At 44.5% G+C, this 20,396-nt stretch overlaps 3 protein-coding genes across 4 annotated transcripts; 2 read left to right on the forward strand and 1 right to left on the reverse strand.

Moving 5' to 3' along the window:
- The first annotated feature begins 353 nt into the window (after window positions 1-353).
- Window positions 354-6,715, forward strand: LOC113027919 (uncharacterized). Its single transcript, XM_026177753.1, has 2 exons — window positions 354-1,824; window positions 5,966-6,715. Exon 1 carries the CDS (start codon window positions 864-866, stop codon window positions 1,821-1,823), a length of 960 nt encoding a protein of 319 aa, XP_026033538.1. The 5' UTR covers window positions 354-863; the 3' UTR covers window position 1,824; window positions 5,966-6,715.
- A 69-nt stretch (window positions 6,716-6,784) lies between these two features.
- Window positions 6,785-11,626, forward strand: atad1b (ATPase family AAA domain containing 1b). Of its 2 annotated transcripts, none has more exons than XM_026177750.1 (10): window positions 6,785-6,858; window positions 8,068-8,259; window positions 8,341-8,439; window positions 8,577-8,697; window positions 8,822-9,022; window positions 9,309-9,415; window positions 9,542-9,631; window positions 9,708-9,758; window positions 10,173-10,303; window positions 10,392-11,626. In XM_026177750.1, the coding sequence occupies exons 2-10, from the start codon at window positions 8,086-8,088 to the stop codon at window positions 10,510-10,512; spliced, it is 1,095 nt and encodes a 364-aa protein (XP_026033535.1). In that variant the 5' UTR covers window positions 6,785-6,858; window positions 8,068-8,085; the 3' UTR covers window positions 10,513-11,626. The 2 variants fall into 2 exon arrangements, with proteins under 2 accessions (XP_026033535.1, XP_026033536.1); XM_026177751.1 differs by lacking the exon at window positions 6,785-6,858 and adding an exon at window positions 6,881-7,000.
- Window positions 11,627-12,140: 514 nt separating this feature from the next.
- Window positions 12,141-16,001, reverse strand: LOC113027916 (multiple inositol polyphosphate phosphatase 1-like). Its single transcript, XM_026177747.1, has 7 exons — window positions 15,236-16,001; window positions 14,835-15,026; window positions 14,557-14,757; window positions 14,259-14,356; window positions 13,813-13,943; window positions 13,457-13,590; window positions 12,141-13,111 (listed from the first exon to the last, which is right to left on the reverse strand). Exons 1-7 carry the CDS (start codon window positions 15,777-15,779, stop codon window positions 12,858-12,860), a joined length of 1,554 nt encoding a protein of 517 aa, XP_026033532.1. The 5' UTR covers window positions 15,780-16,001; the 3' UTR covers window positions 12,141-12,857.
- Between the last annotated feature and the right edge of the window lie 4,395 nt (window positions 16,002-20,396).

Raw genomic sequence — 20,396 nt, forward strand, 5'->3', positions numbered from 1 at the left:
CACTTTTGAATCTTTCAAAAAAATATTAAATTTTTCACCAAACAGCAGCAGAACAGCAGATTTACTGATGTATTTATCATCAGAGGGACAGAGATGCTGCCAAATTTACCTATGGTGATAATAATCATAATAATAATAATATAAATTCCTGAAACATACTCATACATATTTAACGTTGTTAGTATTATTGCTATTGTACAGAATTTATCAACAGCTATTTCAGTTTGTTTTATGTTATCAATACATACATTTTTTTTAATTCTATCCTTAATTAGATTACTGTTTTTTCTTTAATTTTCATTTTATGTAGTTTGAATTAATTATTTCATTTATACGTATATAATTTAGTCATGTTTACCTTAATGTATGTATTAAAAAAAGAAAATTGATAAAAGACGTCATTAAATGACGTGTGCGGGTTACATAATTCACTGTAGATCGCGAACTTTGCTTTTATTTTGTAAAGCTGCTCACTTTATTTCGGTGGGTCACTTTTCCTGACTCGATGATGCTAACTTGTTAGCGGCTAGCTGCGCTGCAATGGTTGGTTGCCATGTTGTGACGCCGCCATCCTCCCATTCAGAAAAACTCTAGGAATACGTAATGGAGCAGCCAAGATGGCGACCGAGGTAGACGCTCTTCTCCGCGGCTAAGCAGGATTTTGCAGTTTTACTTCCCTTTCAGCCATCGTTTTTTCTCTGAATCTCAAATGAGTTATTCTACCGACTGTTTATTCAGTACACGTATGCGGCATTTCTAAGTAACGGCTTCCTGAACCATACTTCAAAGGACTTTTTCGCGACCCTAGCTTCTTTCCAGAGCGATAGCTCAGCTAACAGCAGGAAAGCTCTGCTACTTCAGAGATGCGTTCAGCAACTCAGGGAAGCAAAAGGAAGGAAAAAGAAACATCCATGAAGTTTAAAAGTCTAACCAAAGGAGCAACCAAGGAAATGGAGAGAAACACAGGTGTTGCTGGCTCAAAAACCAGCCCCAAGAATGCCGTGACTGCCGAACATGACTACAACCGCAGCAAAAGTCCTGAACTGATGCCACTGCCGGATTCGGATCCCGATACTCCAGCCAGACCAGATGGTAAAAAACACAAAGGTGATATAACTCTTGCTGATGTGCAAAATAACATTGCTACTTTAATTAATGAGCGCTCAGATAATCTGGAGGCTATGATCAGCAAGAATACTGTTAACATCGAGGCCATGAAGAAGTCTATTGACTTCATGTTCTTGGAAGTAGAATCTTTGAAGAATGTCACCAAAACCGTTAAAGCTACTTGTGAAAAAAACAGCAGCAGAATGTCTCAAGTAGAACTGAAGGTCAACGAAGTTGAAAGATACCATCGGAGATGGAATCTCAGGCTCTCAGGTGTCCCTGAGCAAAAGCAAGAAGACATCACCAGAAAAGTACTTGACATCTGCTCCACTGTTGCCGGGGAATCAAGTGCAGGATTCAAAAACAGTATTGATGTAGTTCATCGCCTGGGCCGCTACAACGAAACTCAGAAGAAACCAAGGCTGGTTATCATTCGATTTGTGACAAGATCAGCTCGTGACTTGATCTGGAGAAAAGCTAAAAACTGCTCCTTTCTGAAAGAAAACTACATGAGGTTCACTGAAGATCTGTCCTCTGCCGACAGAGCAATTCGAGAGAAGCTTTGGCCTCTTATTGATGCTGCAAGGAAAGAAGGAAAAAGAGCTCACTTTGCTGGGGTCCGTGTGATCATTGAGGGGAAAGAGGTGCACCCAACGCTCACTTCGCCTGAGGGTCAAGCTGCACCTGCGTTGATGGAGGTTTCATGCCCCCCTTGAGGTATAAAGTTACAGATGTCAAAGGGGTTGTTTACAATTTTGAGGTTCAGGATAAAAGTTAATACCAGTTCCATGTTAACTATGGGAAGTAAACTGTTCATTATTTTGTGCTAAAGCCGCACTGTCTATATCACTTTGTTCTCTCAATGTCAGGGGTTTAAGAGACACTGTTAAGCGAAAAGCTTTGTTTTTGTTTGCAAATCAACAGAATACTGACTTTGTTTTTTTTCAAGAATCACATTCTGTTATTAAGGATACTGCTTTTTGGAAAACTCAGTGGGGCAAGGACCTATGGTTCTCACATGGATCGGAAAGATCGGCAGGAGTTACTACTCTGAAGAACAAATTTAATGGGAATGTTATGCACTCTGAAATGGACTCAGAAGGACACTATGTGTTAATGATTGTCAACATTGATGGTACACTTCTTCTTCTTGCCAACGTGTATGGTTTTAATTCTAAGTCTGATAATGACTTCTTACTGGATGCCCTTGAAACACGCTTTTTGTTCTGGTTATCCAAATACCCGAATCTCCTGTTATTAGTTGGAGGTGATTTTAACATTGCTCCAGATCCTTCACTAGACAGATGGCCACCTAGCTCAAATAACTCTCTGTCCTGTTGTTTAAATGTATTCATGCAAAAGTTTCATTTAATAGACATTTGGAGATTTAAAAACCCTAAAGCCAAACTATTTACATGGAGTAACAAATCCAACTCTTCTAAATCCCGTATTGACTTCTGGTTAATTTCTGATTGCTTAAATAGGGATAATGTTATAGCCAATATAATGCCAACTCCGCTCACGGATCACAAAGCGGTATCACTTCAGGTCCTTTTCAATACTAATGCCGCCCAAACTTGTAGGAGCTGCTACTGGAAACTTAATAACTCCCTTCTAAAACATGAAAAAGTGCTTGATGATATTTTGTCATTAATCAAACGTTTCTGGGATAAAGCCTTAACCAGTCATCTCTACTGTCAAAACTGGGAACTCTTTAAATTTGAAGCCGCTAAATATTTAAGAGAGTATGGCTCATCTGCAGCAAAACAGAGGAAAAATGAAGAAATTGATGTAATTACTAGGATATCTGCTCTCACTCAGATCCCACCAGAGAACCTATCTGAAGAAGACAAAACTGACTTAGCTTTGCAACAGAGTAAGTTAAATGATATCTATAAACTGAAAGCAGAGGGAGCTTTTGTGAGATCAAGGAGGAAATGGTTAGAAGAAGGTGAACAACACTCATCCTATTTTTTTAAATTAGAGAGATCTCGTTCTAAACTTGGTTCTGTTCGGAGACTTAATATTGACGGTATTATAATTGATGATCCCCGAAAAGTCTCCACCTATTGCTCCAATTTTTACAGAAATTTATACAAGTCAGAGTTTGATGAGAGTGCTGCTCTGAACTTTATGGAACAAATCCCTGATGTGCGAACAGTTAAAGAAGATCAGATGAGTTTCTGTGATAGGCCGATATCTATTAGTGAGGTGCTACCTGCTATTCGACGTCTTAAACTTAATAAATCCCCAGGACCCGATGGCTTAACCTCTGAATTTTACATTACTTTTGCAGATCAACTGGCTCCATTTCTTCTTAATGTATACATTGAAAGTCTTACAAATCAGTCTCTTCCCCCCACTTTATCACAAGGTCTGTTAACCCTAATCCCAAAGCCAAAGAAAGATCCCACTTATATTGACAATTGGAGGCCAATTTGCCTCCTTAATAATGATTATAAGATCCTAGCTCAGATCTTTGTTTTGAATGATATTATTGATGAAACTCAGTCTGGCTTTATGGCTAACAGACACATATCCAACAACATCAGACTTGTTTCTGACCTAATTGATTATGCAGATTTGTGTAGGGATGATAGCTTTATCTTATTTGTAGATTTCTGCAAAGCGTTTGACACGATTGAACATGGTTTTATTTTTCAGGCTTTGGACAAATTTGGCTTTGGTCCTTATTTTCAGAATGCAATTAAAACAATGTACAAAAATGTGAATTGCTCCATCAAACTACAAGCAGGTACATCACCTAGGTTTAACTTGAACCGCGGTATCAGGCAAGGCTGCCCCATCTCCCCATACTTATTTCTCATCTGTGCTCAACTCCTCTCTGATTATATTAAACGCAGTCCTCTGAAAGGTATAACAATTGCGGATGAAGAAATATTCATTAGTCAACTTGCTGATGATACCACTCTCTTTTTAAAAAATGCTTCACAGGTGCAGATGGCTATTAACACAATTAATGCCTTTTCTTTAGCTTCAGGACTCCACCTAAACATTGGCAAATGTGAACTGCTTGCCCTTAGAAATTGTACCAGTCTATCTATTGCTGGCATCCCAGTTAAAGAGTCTGTCACTTACCTTGGTATAGTCATTAATAAAGATCAATCCACCAGGTGCTCCCTTAATTTTGCTCCAATTTTGGACAAAACACAAAAAAAGCTAAATGCCTGGTTGCAGCGGGATTTATCCATTAAAGGGAGAGTTTTACTCACGAAAGCAGAGGGTTTATCTCGTCTAACTTATGCTGCTTTGTCTCTTGATGTAAATAAAGAAACCCTGGCAAATATTGACAGACATCTTTATAATTTCATATGGAAGAGTAGAATTCATTATATTAAAAGATCAGTTTTATCCAACTCATACCAACATGGTGGAGTAAACTTTCTTGACTTCTCCTCATTAAACAATGTGTTTAAAATAAACTGGATTAAACAATTTTTCAGGAACCCAACCTCAATTTGGAACTTTATTCCCAATTATATTTTCTCAAAAATTGGTGGTCTTAACTTTCTTTTGCTTTGTAATTACAATATTGATAAAATCCCTTTAAAACTATCCAACTTTCATAAACAAATGCTTCTTTCCTGGTCATTGATTTATAAACACAACTTTTCTCCACATAGATACTATATTTGGAACAATAGAGACATTTTATACAAACATAAATCTGTGTTTTTAAGTAATTGGTTTGATAATGGGATTCATCGTGTTGCACAACTTATAAATCCAGCTGGAGGTTTACTCTCTTACTCAGAATTTTTGAATACATATGGTCTTCCTGTTCCACCAAAGGAATATGCCGTAGTGTTTGATGCTATCCCTGCTGGGGTCTTAATGTTGTTTAGAAATCCTGTTGTTAGTGATTTGACCCCTTTACCACTGGATCCTGCTGCTACTTATGTCGGTCAGGTGTGTTTCCCCTCTGTAAGGAGGAAAAACAACCGTGAAATAAGAACTCTGTTTCAAAAAGACAGAACTTGTGTCCCAACGGCTGTCGCCTATTGGAATAACTTATACCAGGACCTGGAATGGGAGAAGATTTGGACCTTACCGTCGAAATTTCTATTAAATAACAAAGTAAAGGAAATATCTTTTAAAGTTATTCATCGTTTTTACCCAACTAGGTCTTTTCTTGTACGTTATAAAAAGGACATTGATGTTAACTGTACATTTTGTAATTGTGTGAAGGAAGATATTTCTCATTTATTTTGGTCATGCTTATACACGAGTCTTTTCTGGCAAGAATTTTGTGTTTTTGTTGTTTCCTTTATCTTTTCTGAGTTCTCTCTTTGTTACGAGAATATATTGTTTGGTTTCTTTAAGTACCCTATGCACAGGGCGAACGAATTTTATTTGGTTAACTTATTGATATTATTGGCTAAATTTCATATACATAAATCTAAATTTTCTAACGCAAAACCATCCTTTCGGTGCTTTTTAAATGAAACCAAACAATATGTTAAAACCATACAACATTCTCAAAATCAAAAAGCTGTCAAAACCGTAAACCTATGTTCCCTGTTCAATATTATGTGATTCTATAACAGACTGTGTCTATTTTGCTTTTTTATACGAATCCCCTGACATTGTGTTTCCTATTTTGTATTTGTATTTTGTGCTTTGTCAATAAAAAAAATAAACAAAATAAAAAAAAAAAATCTAGGAATACGTAATGACCGGGAAACCTGGCAACCACCGGAAGTTACATAATGCAGCATGCCGTCCCAGCAGAGGATGGAGTCCGGTTCCAGCAGAGTTTCAGTCCGTTTCAGCAGTTTTAAGGAGCTGAAACGACGTGAACATGCTGCTGAAACTGAAAAGTTGCGTTTTTCCACAGAAGCGTCTCGTGGAGGCAGCAGAGCTTCGGCGGAGCCACAGCGGCCCCTGGTGGACAGACGTCGGCGCGGAGATGCGTTCTCACATTCACATTTTTTCTGTAAACTCTTGTCTATGTTTGTTGTTTGCGAATTAATCACGTTTGCGTAACTTTTATTAATCAAAATGTGAAAAATTCATATTCATTATTTACAATACAATTATTACAATCAAAACTGCGCACGACAAACATAGATGTTTACATCAGCGCTGTAATTTGCACTAATCAACCGAACACTACTGTTATAACTTGCACATTACTTTTCTCAGTTTATATATACTAACTTACATGTTACATGTCTACTTGTCAATGAATAGGTACAATACATAATCTGTACTTTTCTAATTATTCTAAATATTCTTAACTATTTAAGCATCTTTCGGTATCCTGCTCATTTTGCACACTCCAGCCTTGGTTTGCCACTTATCTGTACTCTAACTTTAATAACTGTACAGTACTCTGTTTCGGTAACTATTTCCTATTTTACTGCAGGGCAACCTGCACGTGGCGAATAAAGCTTCGATTGATTGATTGATTGATTGATTGATTGATTGATTGATTGATAACTCTTGTCCATGATGGAAATATGTAAAAAGTTTGTGTTTCTGTTCTATATCCTGTTCTGTTTGTATATGTGTTTTCTTGCTGCTTTTACAACCACATTTCCCCCTGTGGGACAATTAAAGGATTATTCTATTCTATTTTATTCTATTCTAGGTCACTACGTGTTTCGATTTTGCCTGCAGGGGGCGCAGCAGAGTCGTGAGTTAAATAAAACGTAGAAGACGACGAGAATCCACATCCGGCTGTCACTGCCGTGCCGCAAAGGAAGAGCCAAAGGAATATCTGGACAGGTGAGCGTGATTCTACCTGACAGATGAGCCAGTTCCGCCCGGCTCCACTGCTACAGGTGCCGGTGCTGCCGGTGCTCTTCGACGGAGACTCGCGTGTCTTTATCCGCTCGGAAGCGCTCCGTGAGGCCCTGCAGCTTCGAAGGTCAAGCTAATGCTAAAGCTAGTCCTTTCGGTTTTACCGTGTGAGCACCGCGGGGTCCAGACTGTGTCCGGTTTTTAAAGATAAGTTGGAAGTTCCGGACCGTCAGGTGTTTGTTCTCCAGAGCAGCAGGTCTGACTCTGAGCTCAGGTGTAGACGATTATAACTCACGTATGAATATGTATGACCTGAGGTCAGCTTTCAGCCTCGCGCTGAGAGAAGGATGAACTGTGTTCAACCTCAGCTAAACCGCATCACCTGTACGTCAGCGATGCTGTTAGTTATAGCTTATTTTCCCATAAAGTCCACTACAGAATAGCTGTTGTCATGCGCAGTTATGCCTCCGTTTGCAACCACGTGATTGAAACCATACGAAGGATAAAAGAGCTTTGTTGTCCCACAGGGACGTTTGTCCTGGACAAACAGTCCAGCAACATGAGCAAAAATACAGTGCTGTCATACAACTCTGGCAAACATTTATGTGCACCGCCATCTTTAAACCGTTTTGCAGCTGCTTGCTCTGTAACCTCTGCGTAAAAACCAGACAGACCTCATAAACCATTGTAGCTGCCAGAAACCAAGACGTGACCTGATGTAACAACGTTCACATTTCATCATTGATTAAGAGAATTGTATTTCTGAGCCGCCAGACTCTGAAAAATGGCTGATTTCCAGGACCTTTAATCAGGGTCGATCACCAGGCTGAAAATCCAGCGGTTTTCAGTTTAACTACTCACAGAGTCAGCGGGAGAAGATGATCCAGCCGGCAGTGACGGTCCCTGCACCGAAACCTCAGCCCTGAGCATTTATTCCACCTGAGTGATGGGAGGCCACATCCACCAGACTCCATTTCAAATTTGGGCTGTTTAGCATTTCTGTAACATTCTTTCCTCAAACATCACATCATGACTGAAGGCCAGCAGCTGTTTGGACCAAACCCCCTTTAAAAACCTGCCACTTTAAGCTCTTCCTGCTCCTCCTCAGAGAAACTCCGTTAGTTCAGGAGGTCTTTGTGTTCACCTGGCGCTCAGGTGTCATACCTGCTGATGACTTCTTCGTTTGTGTGGCAGGAGCTGCTGAGCGCGACGATGGTGCTGAGGGAGGTCCCGGCCGAGAACATCGCCCGTCCTCTGGGCAGGAACGAGGTCATCGGCCTCCTTTTCCGCCTCACCATATTCGGCGCTGTCACCTACTTCACCATCAAGTGGATGGTGGACGCCATTGACCCCACTAGGAAGCAGAAGGTGGAGGCTCAGAAACAGGTAAGAGCAAGCGAGCAGCTGCATGTTTGATCTTCACAGGTGGCTCGGTCTCTGATTGGTTCCTGGTTTGGGGTCTTTCAGGCCGAGAAGCTGATGCGTCAGATTGGCGTTAAAAACGTGAAGCTGTCGGAGTACGAGATGAGCATCGCCGCTCACCTGGTGGACCCGCTGAGCATGCAGGTAACGCCTCGTGTTGTTAAACTGAAGCTGTTAGAAACTCCTAAAAGCTTGCCCGCCGACGGCGGCGCCACGAGGAAACGGGAAGCGCGTGTGGTTTCTGTACCTGCATGTCACATACACCTTCTCCCTGCATGCAGATCACCTGGAGGGACATCGCAGGTCTGGACGAGGTCATCACCGAGTTAAAGGAGACGGTCATCCTACCTGTTCAGAAGAGACACCTGTTCCTGGGATCCAGGCTGCTGCAGCCCCCCAAAGGTCAGAGGTCATTCACCTGCGTCCTGTTTTAGAGTCGTCAATAAAGCTTTATACAGAAGGGAGCAAGGAAGGAAAGGAAATAAGGAAACGTGAAGGTAAAATCTGAACATGGTCTTTGTAACAGGCGTACTGCTGTACGGACCTCCGGGATGTGGGAAAACACTGATCGCTAAGGCAACGGCAAAAGAGGCGGGGTTTCGTTTCATCAACCTGCAGCCGAGCACACTGACGGACAAATGGTACGGAGAGTCCCAGAAACTCGCTGCCGCTGTGTTCTCATTGGCTGTCAAACTGCAGCCAGCGATCATCTTCATCGACGAGATAGGTGACACACGCACACACACACGCGCACGCACACACGCACACACACACGCGCACGCACACACGCGCACACACACGCGCACGCACACACGCGCACACACGCACGCGCACACACGCACACACGCACGCGCACACACACGAACGCACACGCACGCACACACACGCGCGCGCACACGCACACATGCGCACGCACGCACACACACACACACACACACAAAGAGTGAAAGCTGAGCCGGAGAATAGAAAAAGTAGAAACGAGAGTAAAGACCTCGCCGCCCGCGTGTTTGCAGACTCGTTCCTGCGGAGCCGCTCCAGCTCGGATCATGAAGCCACCGCCATGATGAAGGCCCAGTTCATGAGTCTGTGGGACGGACTGGACACGGACCACCACTGCCAGGTATGCACACCTGTCTGTCACATGACCTCAGCGGTGACGGGGTGTTTCCTTTTAGTAAAGATGTTTCCACATGTTTGTGTCACAATGACCTGAGGAGGGCGGGGCCACTGTGCGTGTCTGTGTCAGGTGGTCATTATGGGCGCCACCAATCGCCCCCAGGACCTGGACTCTGCCATCCTGCGGAGGATGCCCACCAGGTTCCACATCAACCAGCCTGTACGTGACTTTCAAAATAAAAGCCTCAGAAGTCTTAAAAGCAGGGGGCGTGCTGATGGTGTGTTTGTCCCCGCAGAGCGTGAGGCAGCGCGAGCAGATCCTCGGGCTGATCCTGGAGAACGAGAGGGTGAGCGCACGAGTCACGTGACCTTGTCATCATTCTGCAGCGCTTTACGACAGTCCTTCTTCTTTTACTCGTTTAATGGACGTCAGCACAGGAAATGAGAGAAAAGGAAAAGAACAAACACACAAAACAAGTTTGGCAAAGGGAAGACATGTAGGGGAAAGGAAGCAAGGAAATGATGGAAGGAAGGAGGATGGGGTTGTAGGAAATGGACTGGAAATGGGGAAGGACACAAAAGGATGGAATAAGGAAGGTAGGAACAAAGGAAAGGAGGAAAGGGAAAAACGGATAAAGATTGAAGGAAGGTTGGCAAGGAGGGGGAGAAGGAAGGAAACAAGGAAGGAAAAGAAGCCGATGGGAAGGAGGGCGGGTCGACGGACTCGAGCTCGCAGCGACCGATCTGTTTTCTCTTCACAGGTAGACTCATCGATTAGCCTCAGCGACATCGCCAAGGAAACAGAGGGTTTCTCAGGAAGTGACCTCAGAGAGATGTGTCGTGATGCGGCGCTGCTGTGTGTCCGCGACTTCGTCCACGCTGAGAACGACAGGTGGGCGTCCAGGTGTTTCTGTTGAGGTGATCAATAACAGTGACGGTTCGCTCAGGTGAGGTTTCAGTGTCGGGTTTCTCTCTCGCAGCCTTCCAGATGACATCATCCGCCCGATCCATCAGGACGACCTGCGGCGCGCCATTGTCAAAATGAGGAAGTCCAAGACCGCGGGTGGAGCCGGCGCCCTGCTGCACGCCGCTCTGGACTGAACACGCCTGGATCACACGATGACCTCAGCTCAGCCTGCAGCCGCCGCCCCTCACGCTGACATGCCACTGCTTCCTGCTTGTCCTTCAGTCAGCTGATTGGCTGACGGTGGCGGGCTTTTCTTTTTTTTCTTCTTTTTTTTTTAAGAATCCCGAAATCCAAAATAAAAGCTGTTTGTCAGAGCTCGCTGTCACGCGTCCGCGCCGCCGGCTCCCAAGCTTCCCCCTTTACAAAATGCTCTCATCCCGGCGCCTGAAGCTGCTGACATCACGGACACACGCGGCGGCCATCAGGCCTCGTCGTGACAAAATGTCTGACGCCAGATGGCAGGAATAGCGTCTGACTATGGGGGGAGGGATGAGATGGCGGTGAGGCACGTTAAGTTTTTCAGGCATATGACAGCGTTCTGCGTCTCCTCGCCGTTTGTTGGGTGTGAAATTGTGAGGAAAGATGGCGGTTGGGTTCAAACAAGCCGTTGCAGCGAGGCGTTTAAACTCGACGCCTGTCACACAGAGGGCTTCTACAGCAGGCTTTTATTGTGAAAATCCTCCCAAATAGAGTATAAGAAACCCACCAATAATCAATCTGATGAACAATAAGTTTACAGGTGTGAAGCACAAACGGCGAGCTTCAGCCGCTTAAACGCGATTCAAGCTGCTTTGATGAAATGACGTCGTTATTGAAACTTTGACTCCGAAACACGACGCGGACGCTTTGATCCGTTTACAGTGTAAATAAACAAACGTGGCGCTGATGGCGTTTCAGGGGAACGCTTCTCTTTTCATCAAGTGTACTTTATTTGTTTGTTTGTTTTTTTTTATTTGTAGTTTTTAAGCTGAGCTGGTTTCTGTTAATCCTCAGAGCTCGCAGTCGTAACAGAAACAGGAAGGCGTCAGATTTTCACATTAAAAGACTGATGAACTTCCTGATAACACTGAATCATCGTTTCATCAGACGCAGGATTTTTTACTCAGTGTGTTGTTGCCTGTTTAAGTTATCATGTAATAAAGTGGCCAAAACAACAACATGTGACTTTTTCATTCATGCGGTTCTGAGGAAAAATGTTATGAAGTCTATTTCTTTATTTTATCAAAAATAAATTTGTCAAACATTAAAGTGTAGTTACGATGGAGGAGTTTCTTTAAACGTTAAATAATAAAGCTTTTTATTGAAAAAATAAATGACCCACGTTATAACTGCAGAAGCCACGCTTCGAAAAGAGGAAAACTTTATGGACGACAACAGATCCGCTGAATTTTGTACGTTTGCAATAAAACCATTAAAGCCGCTGTTACCAAGAGACGACGTTTGACCAGCTCGGACATCAGGACACGATTCTCACGTCAACAGTTCAAAGCTCTCCTTTGTAATCTGAACAATTTGTTTTCATTAATATTTCACATAAAATTACACAAAGTGAATTTTTAGAGGAACATTTGAAAATAAAGAATTTGTTTTGAGTAATAAAGAAGTAAAACAGTTTTCTACAGTTTCTTTGGTTCGAGCTGCTGTTTGGAAGTGTAACAGTGAACTTTGACTTTAAATAAGACACTTTGTTCTGTTTTGATGGTGAACTTTTTTTTTATTAAAGCTTTAAATGAAAAACCTTTGGATGAAGATTCAGAAAATAAATAAAAATTAAAAAAAAAATACCCAAAAAGTTTTTGGCACAAAGTTGAAACATTTTTCACCCTGAACAAATCAAAGATTAAAATAAATAAATAAAGTCAAAATGATTCAGATCTCAGCCCGACACCCTGACCTGGACTCACAATTTGTAAAAGACTTTTATTGTGAAAATCCTGGTTGAAAGAAAATCCACCACCGAAAAAATAAATTAAAGCTGAAGCTTCTCTGGCATAACTGAGACTAAAGGTGGAGGCAGGGGAAGGAGGGCACCCGACCTCCGTCACGTTTACCTGCAGTTTAACCTTCACACTTCCTGCTGACCCGAGAACATCAAAGCACATTTCACGTTTAACTTTTACCCAGAAACACTCAGACCTCAGGCCCCTGAAAACCTCAGGCTCGTTTACACTTCTGTACAAACAGAGGAGCCGCCCCCTGCTGGTCATTGGAAGGACTGCAGGCTGACGGAACCGTGTCCATCGTTTATCTACAGTCTGTGTCAGACTCCCTAAGTCAGACTTTGAGCGAACGAAAGGAAGAAGCTGGCCAATCAGAGCTCAGGTCCAGACATCTTCATGAGTTACATGACGTCTTTCTCCTGCTTCAAACGTCTGAACTGGGAAAAATTCTAGTGCGTGACTGGACGCTTGTTGTCAGGGGGTGGGGCTCCATGCCCCCAGGTTAGCAGGTGTGTTAGGCTTACAGTCCTCTGTCCCTCTCAGAGCTCCGTGTTGGGCGCTCGGCCCACCGCCCTCCCCTCGCACTCTCTATGGAAGTCGCAGCCGTCCAGCAGGTGGCGGTACGTTGCCCGGACGTCACGGTACAGCGGCGCATCCTCCGCCTCCAGCCCGGGGAATCGAACTGGCGACTCATTGACAAGTAGCTGCAGCCGTGGGCCTCGCTGGCAGTCGTACAGCACGAACAGCAGGTTGGCGGCGTATGGCACGATGAGACTGGTCCGGAAACGGCGACCTGCAAGACGCCACAGGGAGACTTCCTGTTAGAGCGAGACTCATGAAACAGCAGATTGTGGCTGTGACAATGATGTCATGATGATGTCATGATGATGTCACGCCACTCTCCAGAATGTTCTGTAGTCTGAACATCTTGTTTTAAATTTAAGGACTTTACGAGTGAACGTTTGGGAACATTGAATACATTCATATTTCTGGAGAATCACGTCTCAGGACATACAAGTGCAGTTCCTGGAGGACTGAGGATGACAACGACGGCGTTTTTGGGTGTTGTGTCAATAAAAACAAGAAAAACTTGTTCTGCTCTCTGATTGGATGCTATGTTAGAGGTGGCGCTTCTTACCATGCTGTGAGTCGTAGTTGGTGGCAGTGGGTGGAGTTTGGTCCTTGTAGAGTCCCAGCAGAGAGAGGAGGGGGAGGAGCGTCTCAGCATGACCCACCAAGATGGAGGCGGGCTCTGGGGACGCGTCAGTGGACCTGACGGAGACACGATCGGTTCAATCAGTGATCGATCAAACCAAACGATTGGTGACGGCAATCGGAGCTCAGAAACGAGCACAGCCGCTCGGGAGCCATGTTGAAGCGGCTTTGGGTGGTTTTTACGAAGCATCACCTAAATGAGCTTCGCTAGTTGAAAACCACCTTCAGAGCTGAAAAACACGCCAACAAACAAACAACGATCGCAGGGGCCCCACCCACCTGCGAGGACGACCGGCTCTGTCCAGCGTCCTGAAGACGTGATGGAAGAGCGGGCAGCTGGACAGGCTGTTGATCTCGTGGCCGTGCGAACGCTTCCAGTACTGCTTCAAGTCCGACTTGTACTCCAACACCTGCAGACGGCGAGTGGGGAGAGGAAACCCACGGACCAATCAGAGAGCCGTAAAAACTTATGAGCCATTTGATCGCTTTACCATCGACAACCTGACCTGAGAGCCATCTGCAGCATCACTAATCAATAATGGATAATGGATTGCATTTATATGCGCTTTACAGTGCCACTATTCACTCCCTCTCACATTCACACACTGGTGGAGGCAGCTACAGTGCAGTACAATGCATGCAGATCAGTGCAGATCAGTGCAGATCAGGTCCTCTCAGCTGTCTTACTGATCCCGGATCAGCCTCGGAATAACGCGGAACGTTACCTTTGCGTCGCTCTCGTCAAACAGGAAGCACCACGGCGAGTGCACGTTTTTGATGGAGAGCTCGTACGAGCACAAGAAGAACGCCGCCTCCAGCAGATCTACAGGAGGCACAGAGGGACAATCTTCATCACACAAAAAACACCGCCCCCTGTGGGACAGGAAGTCCACAGAGCGGCATATGGAGAAATTTTAAAAAGCTTAACTGCATCATGGGAGATGTAGTGTGTGTGTGTGTGTGTGTGTGTGTGTGTGTGTGTGTGTGTGTGTGTGTGTGTGTGTGTGTGTGGGCATAAGAGACCTGGTGTGAGTCGGTGGTGAGGAAGGCCCAGCCTGTCGGCCATCCTCCTCCTCACTCCCTCCATCTCCTCGCCATGTTTGAACTTCTCCACCTCCAGCAGCGCCGTGCGGTTGTTCTCCACGCCCTCCACATAACCACGGCAACGGTCAAAGAAACGCATCAACTCATCGTCCACCTCGTGGCTGTACTCCGGCTCGCCATCTGCCCAAACACAAAGGTCAGAGGTCAGGCTCAAGGACTCACATTATTGAGAAAGCCTCTGGGGTGGCGAGACTCACCGTGGCATCCCCAGCGGCGCTGCAGCCCCTCCTGAAACGCCTCCACGCTGCTCACGCAGCGATGCTTCGAGCTGGTCAGGAAGCGCACCCTCCTCTTCCTCACACTCTCCTCGGACAGCAGAGATGGGAACACAGACGCCAGGCGGCTCGCCAGCTGACGCAGGTCATCCCGGCCCTTCATCACCAGCTGACCTGAGGAGCATCATCATCATCATCATCATCATTATCAGGGTAGGTCATACGCTCTGAGGTCACATGGTCCCCCTCACGCATTACGTTACTAACAGTACACGATTAGGATGATGTATTCAAGTATTTATTTAGGCATTTAAGTATTCGAGTACTTATTCATGTTAATATATTCATGTATACATGTTCTGTACTGACGGTCGCGGGCTCACCGTCCATGTCCTCGGTGTACCACGCCTCCCAGCGGTTCCGGATCTCCTGCAGCCAGCTCTCAGATCCGCCGGAGGCCCTGGAAGCTTCGGTCCGGACCAGCTCGCTCAGTTTCCGGATCCTGCGGATGTTCTTAAGGGTCGGGTAGCGGCTGCCGTGTCGGATGACGGCGGTGAGGTGGACCGGGGAGCATTGCTCGGCCGGGGGCGGTCTCAGGACCGAAGGGTCCGCGGACAGAGGGTCCCGCAGCAGGTGCGGGTTCACCTCCTCGTACCGGGTCTTGGTGCCGAAGTACCCGGCGATGTGCGGGATGTCCGGGACCGACAGGGAGGCGAAGGACAGGCGGGGCACGAGCAGACCCAGACTGGCCAGCAGCACACCTCCAGCGGGGTGAAACACGGAGAACATGTCGGCGGGGACCGGAGAACTGAGCCGGGGAGACAGACGGGGTCCACCTGCTTCCGCCTTTCTTGCTTTGTTGATGTTCCGGGTTTGTGTGACCTTTAACCTCCTGTTTTTCCGGTGTGCGGGCCGACCAAAAAGCATCCGCGAGGTTTAAAATTCAACATTTTTCGTTAAACTTCAACTTCGATGAAAAGTTGAGTTATGTAAAAAAAAAAACTGCCGGAACTAATTTAGTGGTTAAAAAAAGAAGAAGAAAAAGGTTTTACCCTCTGAAGCTTCAAATTCAACACATCAATATAGAGAGGCACAATACAGCTTCCGCTTAACGGAAGCCAAAATAAAAGCCCTAACCGGTTTGTCTCTTTCAAAGTAAAAGCTTAAATGACAACAGGAAATGCATTTTACTCAAAATCGACATGAACTTTTTTTTTTAACTAATAAAATAATAATAAAACAATTTAAAGAATCAGAATTTGTAGCTGATGAAGTTATGGAAATAGTTATTTTTCTGTATGGACACACTGATGTCATGTCTCCTTGTTCCTAAATCAGGGGTCATTTTAAATGGTGGGCCACAGACAGCCCGCTTTGACCTAAAGTGGGCCGGACCAGTAAAACTTCCTGTCACTGTAAATTAGTTAAATATTTAACTGTTTTTCTGCATGTTGAAGAAAAAGCTGCTGTGACACAGAACGAAATCTGACAGCCGGTGTCCTGCAGGTTTTAGATCTCACCCTGGGTCAGCACACCTGAATCACATGATTAGTTCATTACAAGGCCTCTGGAGAACTTCAGGACAAGAACTTTATTTAAACAATTTTGAGTCAGAGTTTTGATAAAAGTCTTATTTTGATGGATTTATTACTTTAGTAGTGAGAACACACATGAAGTTTAAGGACAAGTTTGAAGCCTTTTGTCCTCCACGATGGAAAATCAATGAAAACAAAAAACTTTATCCAGCTGCTAAGTTCATAAACTCTGCTCTCAGCTTAGCTCAGTGTCCTGTGTCACTGAAATGAAGAGAGATGTTGCTTGTTTTACGTTTTCACTCGTGTGAACACTGCTCAGATACACACCTGTCCTGTGAGGAGAACACAGGTGGGGTTTAAAGCTTTAACAGACTCCTACACCTGTTTTCCTCCACAACAGTGACAGGAATCCTCAGTGACCACACCGACTGAGGCCTCATCCACATCGCTCCTCTCCCCTGATGATAACAAATGTGGTTTTCAGTTACAGACATCACTAAGTAGAAACACAATATAATTTCATACTTAGAAAACAGGAAATACTTTGTATCAATAGGTAACTTCACATCTGAGCAGACAAGTATCACATGTGGAGTTCCCCAAGGTTCCATCTTGGGACCCCCTCTGTTTAACATTTACATGCTCCCACTGGCACAGATTATAAACAACAACAAAATAAACTATCACAGCTATGCAGATGACACACAAATATATATCACAATGTCACCAGGAGACCGAGGCCCTGTACAGGCTCTTGGTAAATGCATTGAGGAAATCAATGACTGGTTGTGCCACAATTTTCTCCAACTAAACAAAAACAAAACTGAGGTAATAGTCTTTGGCGCCAAAGAAAAACGATTACAGGTCACCAGAGAACTTCAATCTATACATCTAAAAACCACAAACCAGGCGAGAAATTTGGGTGTAGTGATGGATGCAGACCTAAACTTAGAAAAACACATTAAGACAATAACAAAATCAGCTTACTATCACCTCAAGAATATATCAAGGATAAAAGATCTGATGTCTCAACAGGACCTGGAAAAACTAGTCCATGCATTCATCTTTAGTAGGCTTGATTACTGTAACAGCATCTTTACAGGTCTAGTCAGACAACTACAGCTCATTCAGAACTCTGCTGCTCGAGTCCTCACTAAGACCAAAAAAGTGGACCACATCAGTCCAGCTCTGAGGTCTTTACACTGGCTGCCTGTCCGTCAGAGGATAGACTTTAAAGTTCTGATGCTGGTCTATAAAGCTCTGAATGGTTTAGGACCAAAATACATCAGTGACCTCCTGACCCAGTATGAACCTTCCAGATCCCTCAGGTCATCTGGATCCGGTCTTTTATCAGTTCCCAGAGTCAGAACCAGACACGGAGAAGCTGCATTCAGCTTTTATGCTCCTTATATCTGGAACAAACTCCCAGAAAGCCTCAGATCAGCTGAAACACTCAGTTTATTTAAATCCAGGTTGAAGACTCACCTGTTCTCAGCTGCATTTGAATAAAGCACCAAATCCACACTTTAAGCTTAAATTTCAAAACTTACATTTTAACTACTGATTTTATCTGATTTTATCTGTTTTGATTTTATATACTGTTTTGTTTGTTTGTTTGTTTGTTTGTTTGTTTGTTTGTTTGTTTGTTTGTTTGTTTGTTTGTTTGTTTGTTTGTTTGTTTGTTTGTTTGTTTGTTTGTTAAGTGGGTTTAGAGCTCTGGGTAGCTCCCCAGCTGGGTCTAGACTGGGTCTAGAGAGTATTTTAAATTCAGGGAATTTAAAATAGAAAGTAGCTCGTCCACAGAAGGACTGGTAGCTCCCCTTACGATAAGGGTTCAGATCGCGCGAACAGGTGTGAAATGTGTGTGTTTAGTTAGTTTGTTTGTTTGCTTGTTTAATCAATTTTAAATCATGCTTTTTATTTGTTTTTGTTTCTAATGTCTCTGTAAAGCACTTTGAATCACCTTGTTGTTGAATTGTGCTATACAAATAAATTTGCCTTGCCTTGCCTTGCCTTGCCTTGTGTAAATGAAATGTACCATGTGGCTGTACGCTTGTGTGCTCTGATCATCGCATCGACTTACCTGAGCTCCGTGTTTCCATTCAGGGCTCTGCAACGCTCAGCACAGAGGAGCTGTTGTTGTTGAACCTTATTTGAGTCATAACATCGAAACGTTGCCAGGCAGGGAAAATGGTGACGGGGGACCAGCAGTGTTCTGCTGCCCTTCATATTTCCAATCACACAGCGAACTGTTTCCAGAATCATCACATGACACGGTCGGTAACCGAGCCTTCAAACATCACCACACGCGTCGTCAACAAAGCCTCGATTCCCGGATTATTTGAAACGCTTCGAAGCCTCGGCACAGAAGGACATTGCTAATAACTATGTGGTGGGCCGTAAATTTGACAACGCCTAAAGATCATCAACATCAGAACGTGTTTGTTGTGAGTATTCAGGCCATCACCGTTGAACCATTCCAGCATTACCAGTAATCCCAGTCAGACTGGTCAGCAGGTATACTGGGAGTGTTCTGAGTGCACGGCGGCACAGACCGGACTCATGCTGTGGAGAAAGAAGCAGCAGGTTCAGCTTCCTGCTGAATCCTGCAGCTCTGCACACCACCTGGTCTGATGGACACAAAGCAGCACAAACTCCACCTGGATGAACAGGAAGCAGGAAGTTTAATGTTCCTGCTGTTTGAACAGTATGATGGGATGTCTATCTCAGATGGCCCCGCCCCTCCCTGAGCCTGGTTCTGCTGGAGGTTCTTCCTGTAAAAAGGGAGTTTTTCCTTCCCACTGTTGCCAAAGTGCTGCTCATAGGGGGTCATCTGGTTGATGGGGTTTTCTCTGTTTTTGTGATTTGGTGCTACATTAATAAAAATGAATTGAAGTGAAGGGTAGCTATCACTGGGTCCCCGTGTGTAACCGACAGTGATGGAATAACAGCGTTACTAACGGCCTTCCCATGTTTATATTAACATATTAACATTAACACCGCAAGGTCAAAGTTCTGTTTTATGTTACATGAATACATCTTTGTTTGAGTTTTCTTTGCTTCACAGAGCTTGTTCTGCTGAAACTGCCCCTCACAGAGTGTGTGAGTGATACTGATAACTGTCTGTGAAGGTTCTCAGTCATCCAGGTCATCGTAGCAAGCTCCTTTGATACTGATAACTACCACCGTTTGAGCAGATGACATTCAACTAAACCCCAAGTTGTTTCTCAGCTGCAGATCCCAAACAGGTGCTTAAACTCAATAAAAAGTTGGATGGTTGACAACTTTCTCCAACCTAACGACATCAGGAACCTGACGTCCTGTAATCGTGGACGGACACTAAGAGACAAAACATTTACCACAGACTCTGGAACTCTGTCCCGCTGAGCCTGAGATCTGTGAACTCTCTTTCAAGAAACAAACAAAGAAACAACGTTTGATTAACCTTTTTTAACGCTTTGGTATTTTGTTGTGAAGCACTTTGTGATTATCTTGAAAGGTGCTACATAAATGTAGCCACACAGTACACAATTACTGGGGTTCTGTCAGGATCCCGGGGCAGTCATGGACTGGTGATATTATATGTATTTTTGGTGTTGCTGCTGCTCTTCTCCATGCTTGTAGATGTGAGTGTGTGTGTATGGGTGCAGGTGTGTATGAACACTGGTTTACAGGCGCCTTCAGGCCTGGTGGGTGTGGCCCTGCTAGGGGACTGGCCACACCCAAAGCTACACACCTGCCGCTGATCAGGGCTACATAGGAGAGTCTTGGAGCTCCCGGGATCATTTCGTGAGACTTCCTGTCAGTTCTCCAGCTGGTCTGTTTGTGTGAGCCTACCTGTGTCGTTGAGGGTACTAACGGCTGCCTCTGTTTTTCCCAGGAGGATTGCTGGAACTAGAGGGCAGCAGACACACGAGCACAAACACTGGGAGAAGACACGGAGTGGAAGTCGGGAACACACGGGGATGTATTATTGTGTGTACAGTTTTCACTGTAAATAAAGAGCACT

The sequence above is a fragment of the Astatotilapia calliptera genome, chromosome 8 (genome assembly GCF_900246225.1).
Source record: "Astatotilapia calliptera chromosome 8, fAstCal1.2, whole genome shotgun sequence".
NCBI lineage: Eukaryota > Metazoa > Chordata > Actinopteri > Cichliformes > Cichlidae > Astatotilapia > Astatotilapia calliptera.

Coding starts and splice junctions, on each gene's coding strand:
- atad1b (XM_026177750.1), top strand. CDS start 8,086: ATGGTGCTGAGGGAGGTCCCGGCCGAGAACATCGCCCGTCCTCTGGGC. Junction 8,260..8,340: donor AGGTGGAGGCTCAGAAACAG/GTAAGAGCAAGC, acceptor GGGGTCTTTCAG/GCCGAGAAGCTGATGCGTCA. Junction 9,632..9,707: donor GGTTCCACATCAACCAGCCT/GTACGTGACTTT, acceptor TTGTCCCCGCAG/AGCGTGAGGCAGCGCGAGCA.
- LOC113027916 (XM_026177747.1), bottom strand. CDS start 15,779: ATGCTTTTTGGTCGGCCCGCACACCGGAAAAACAGGAGGTTAAAGGTC. Junction 13,944..14,258: donor TTGACGAGAGCGACGCAAAG/GTAACGTTCCGC, acceptor CGCCGTCTGCAG/GTGTTGGAGTACAAGTCGGA. Junction 13,112..13,456: donor CAACTACGACTCACAGCATG/GTAAGAAGCGCC, acceptor GGCGTCTTGCAG/GTCGCCGTTTCCGGACCAGT.
- LOC113027919 (XM_026177753.1), top strand. CDS start 864: ATGCGTTCAGCAACTCAGGGAAGCAAAAGGAAGGAAAAAGAAACATCC.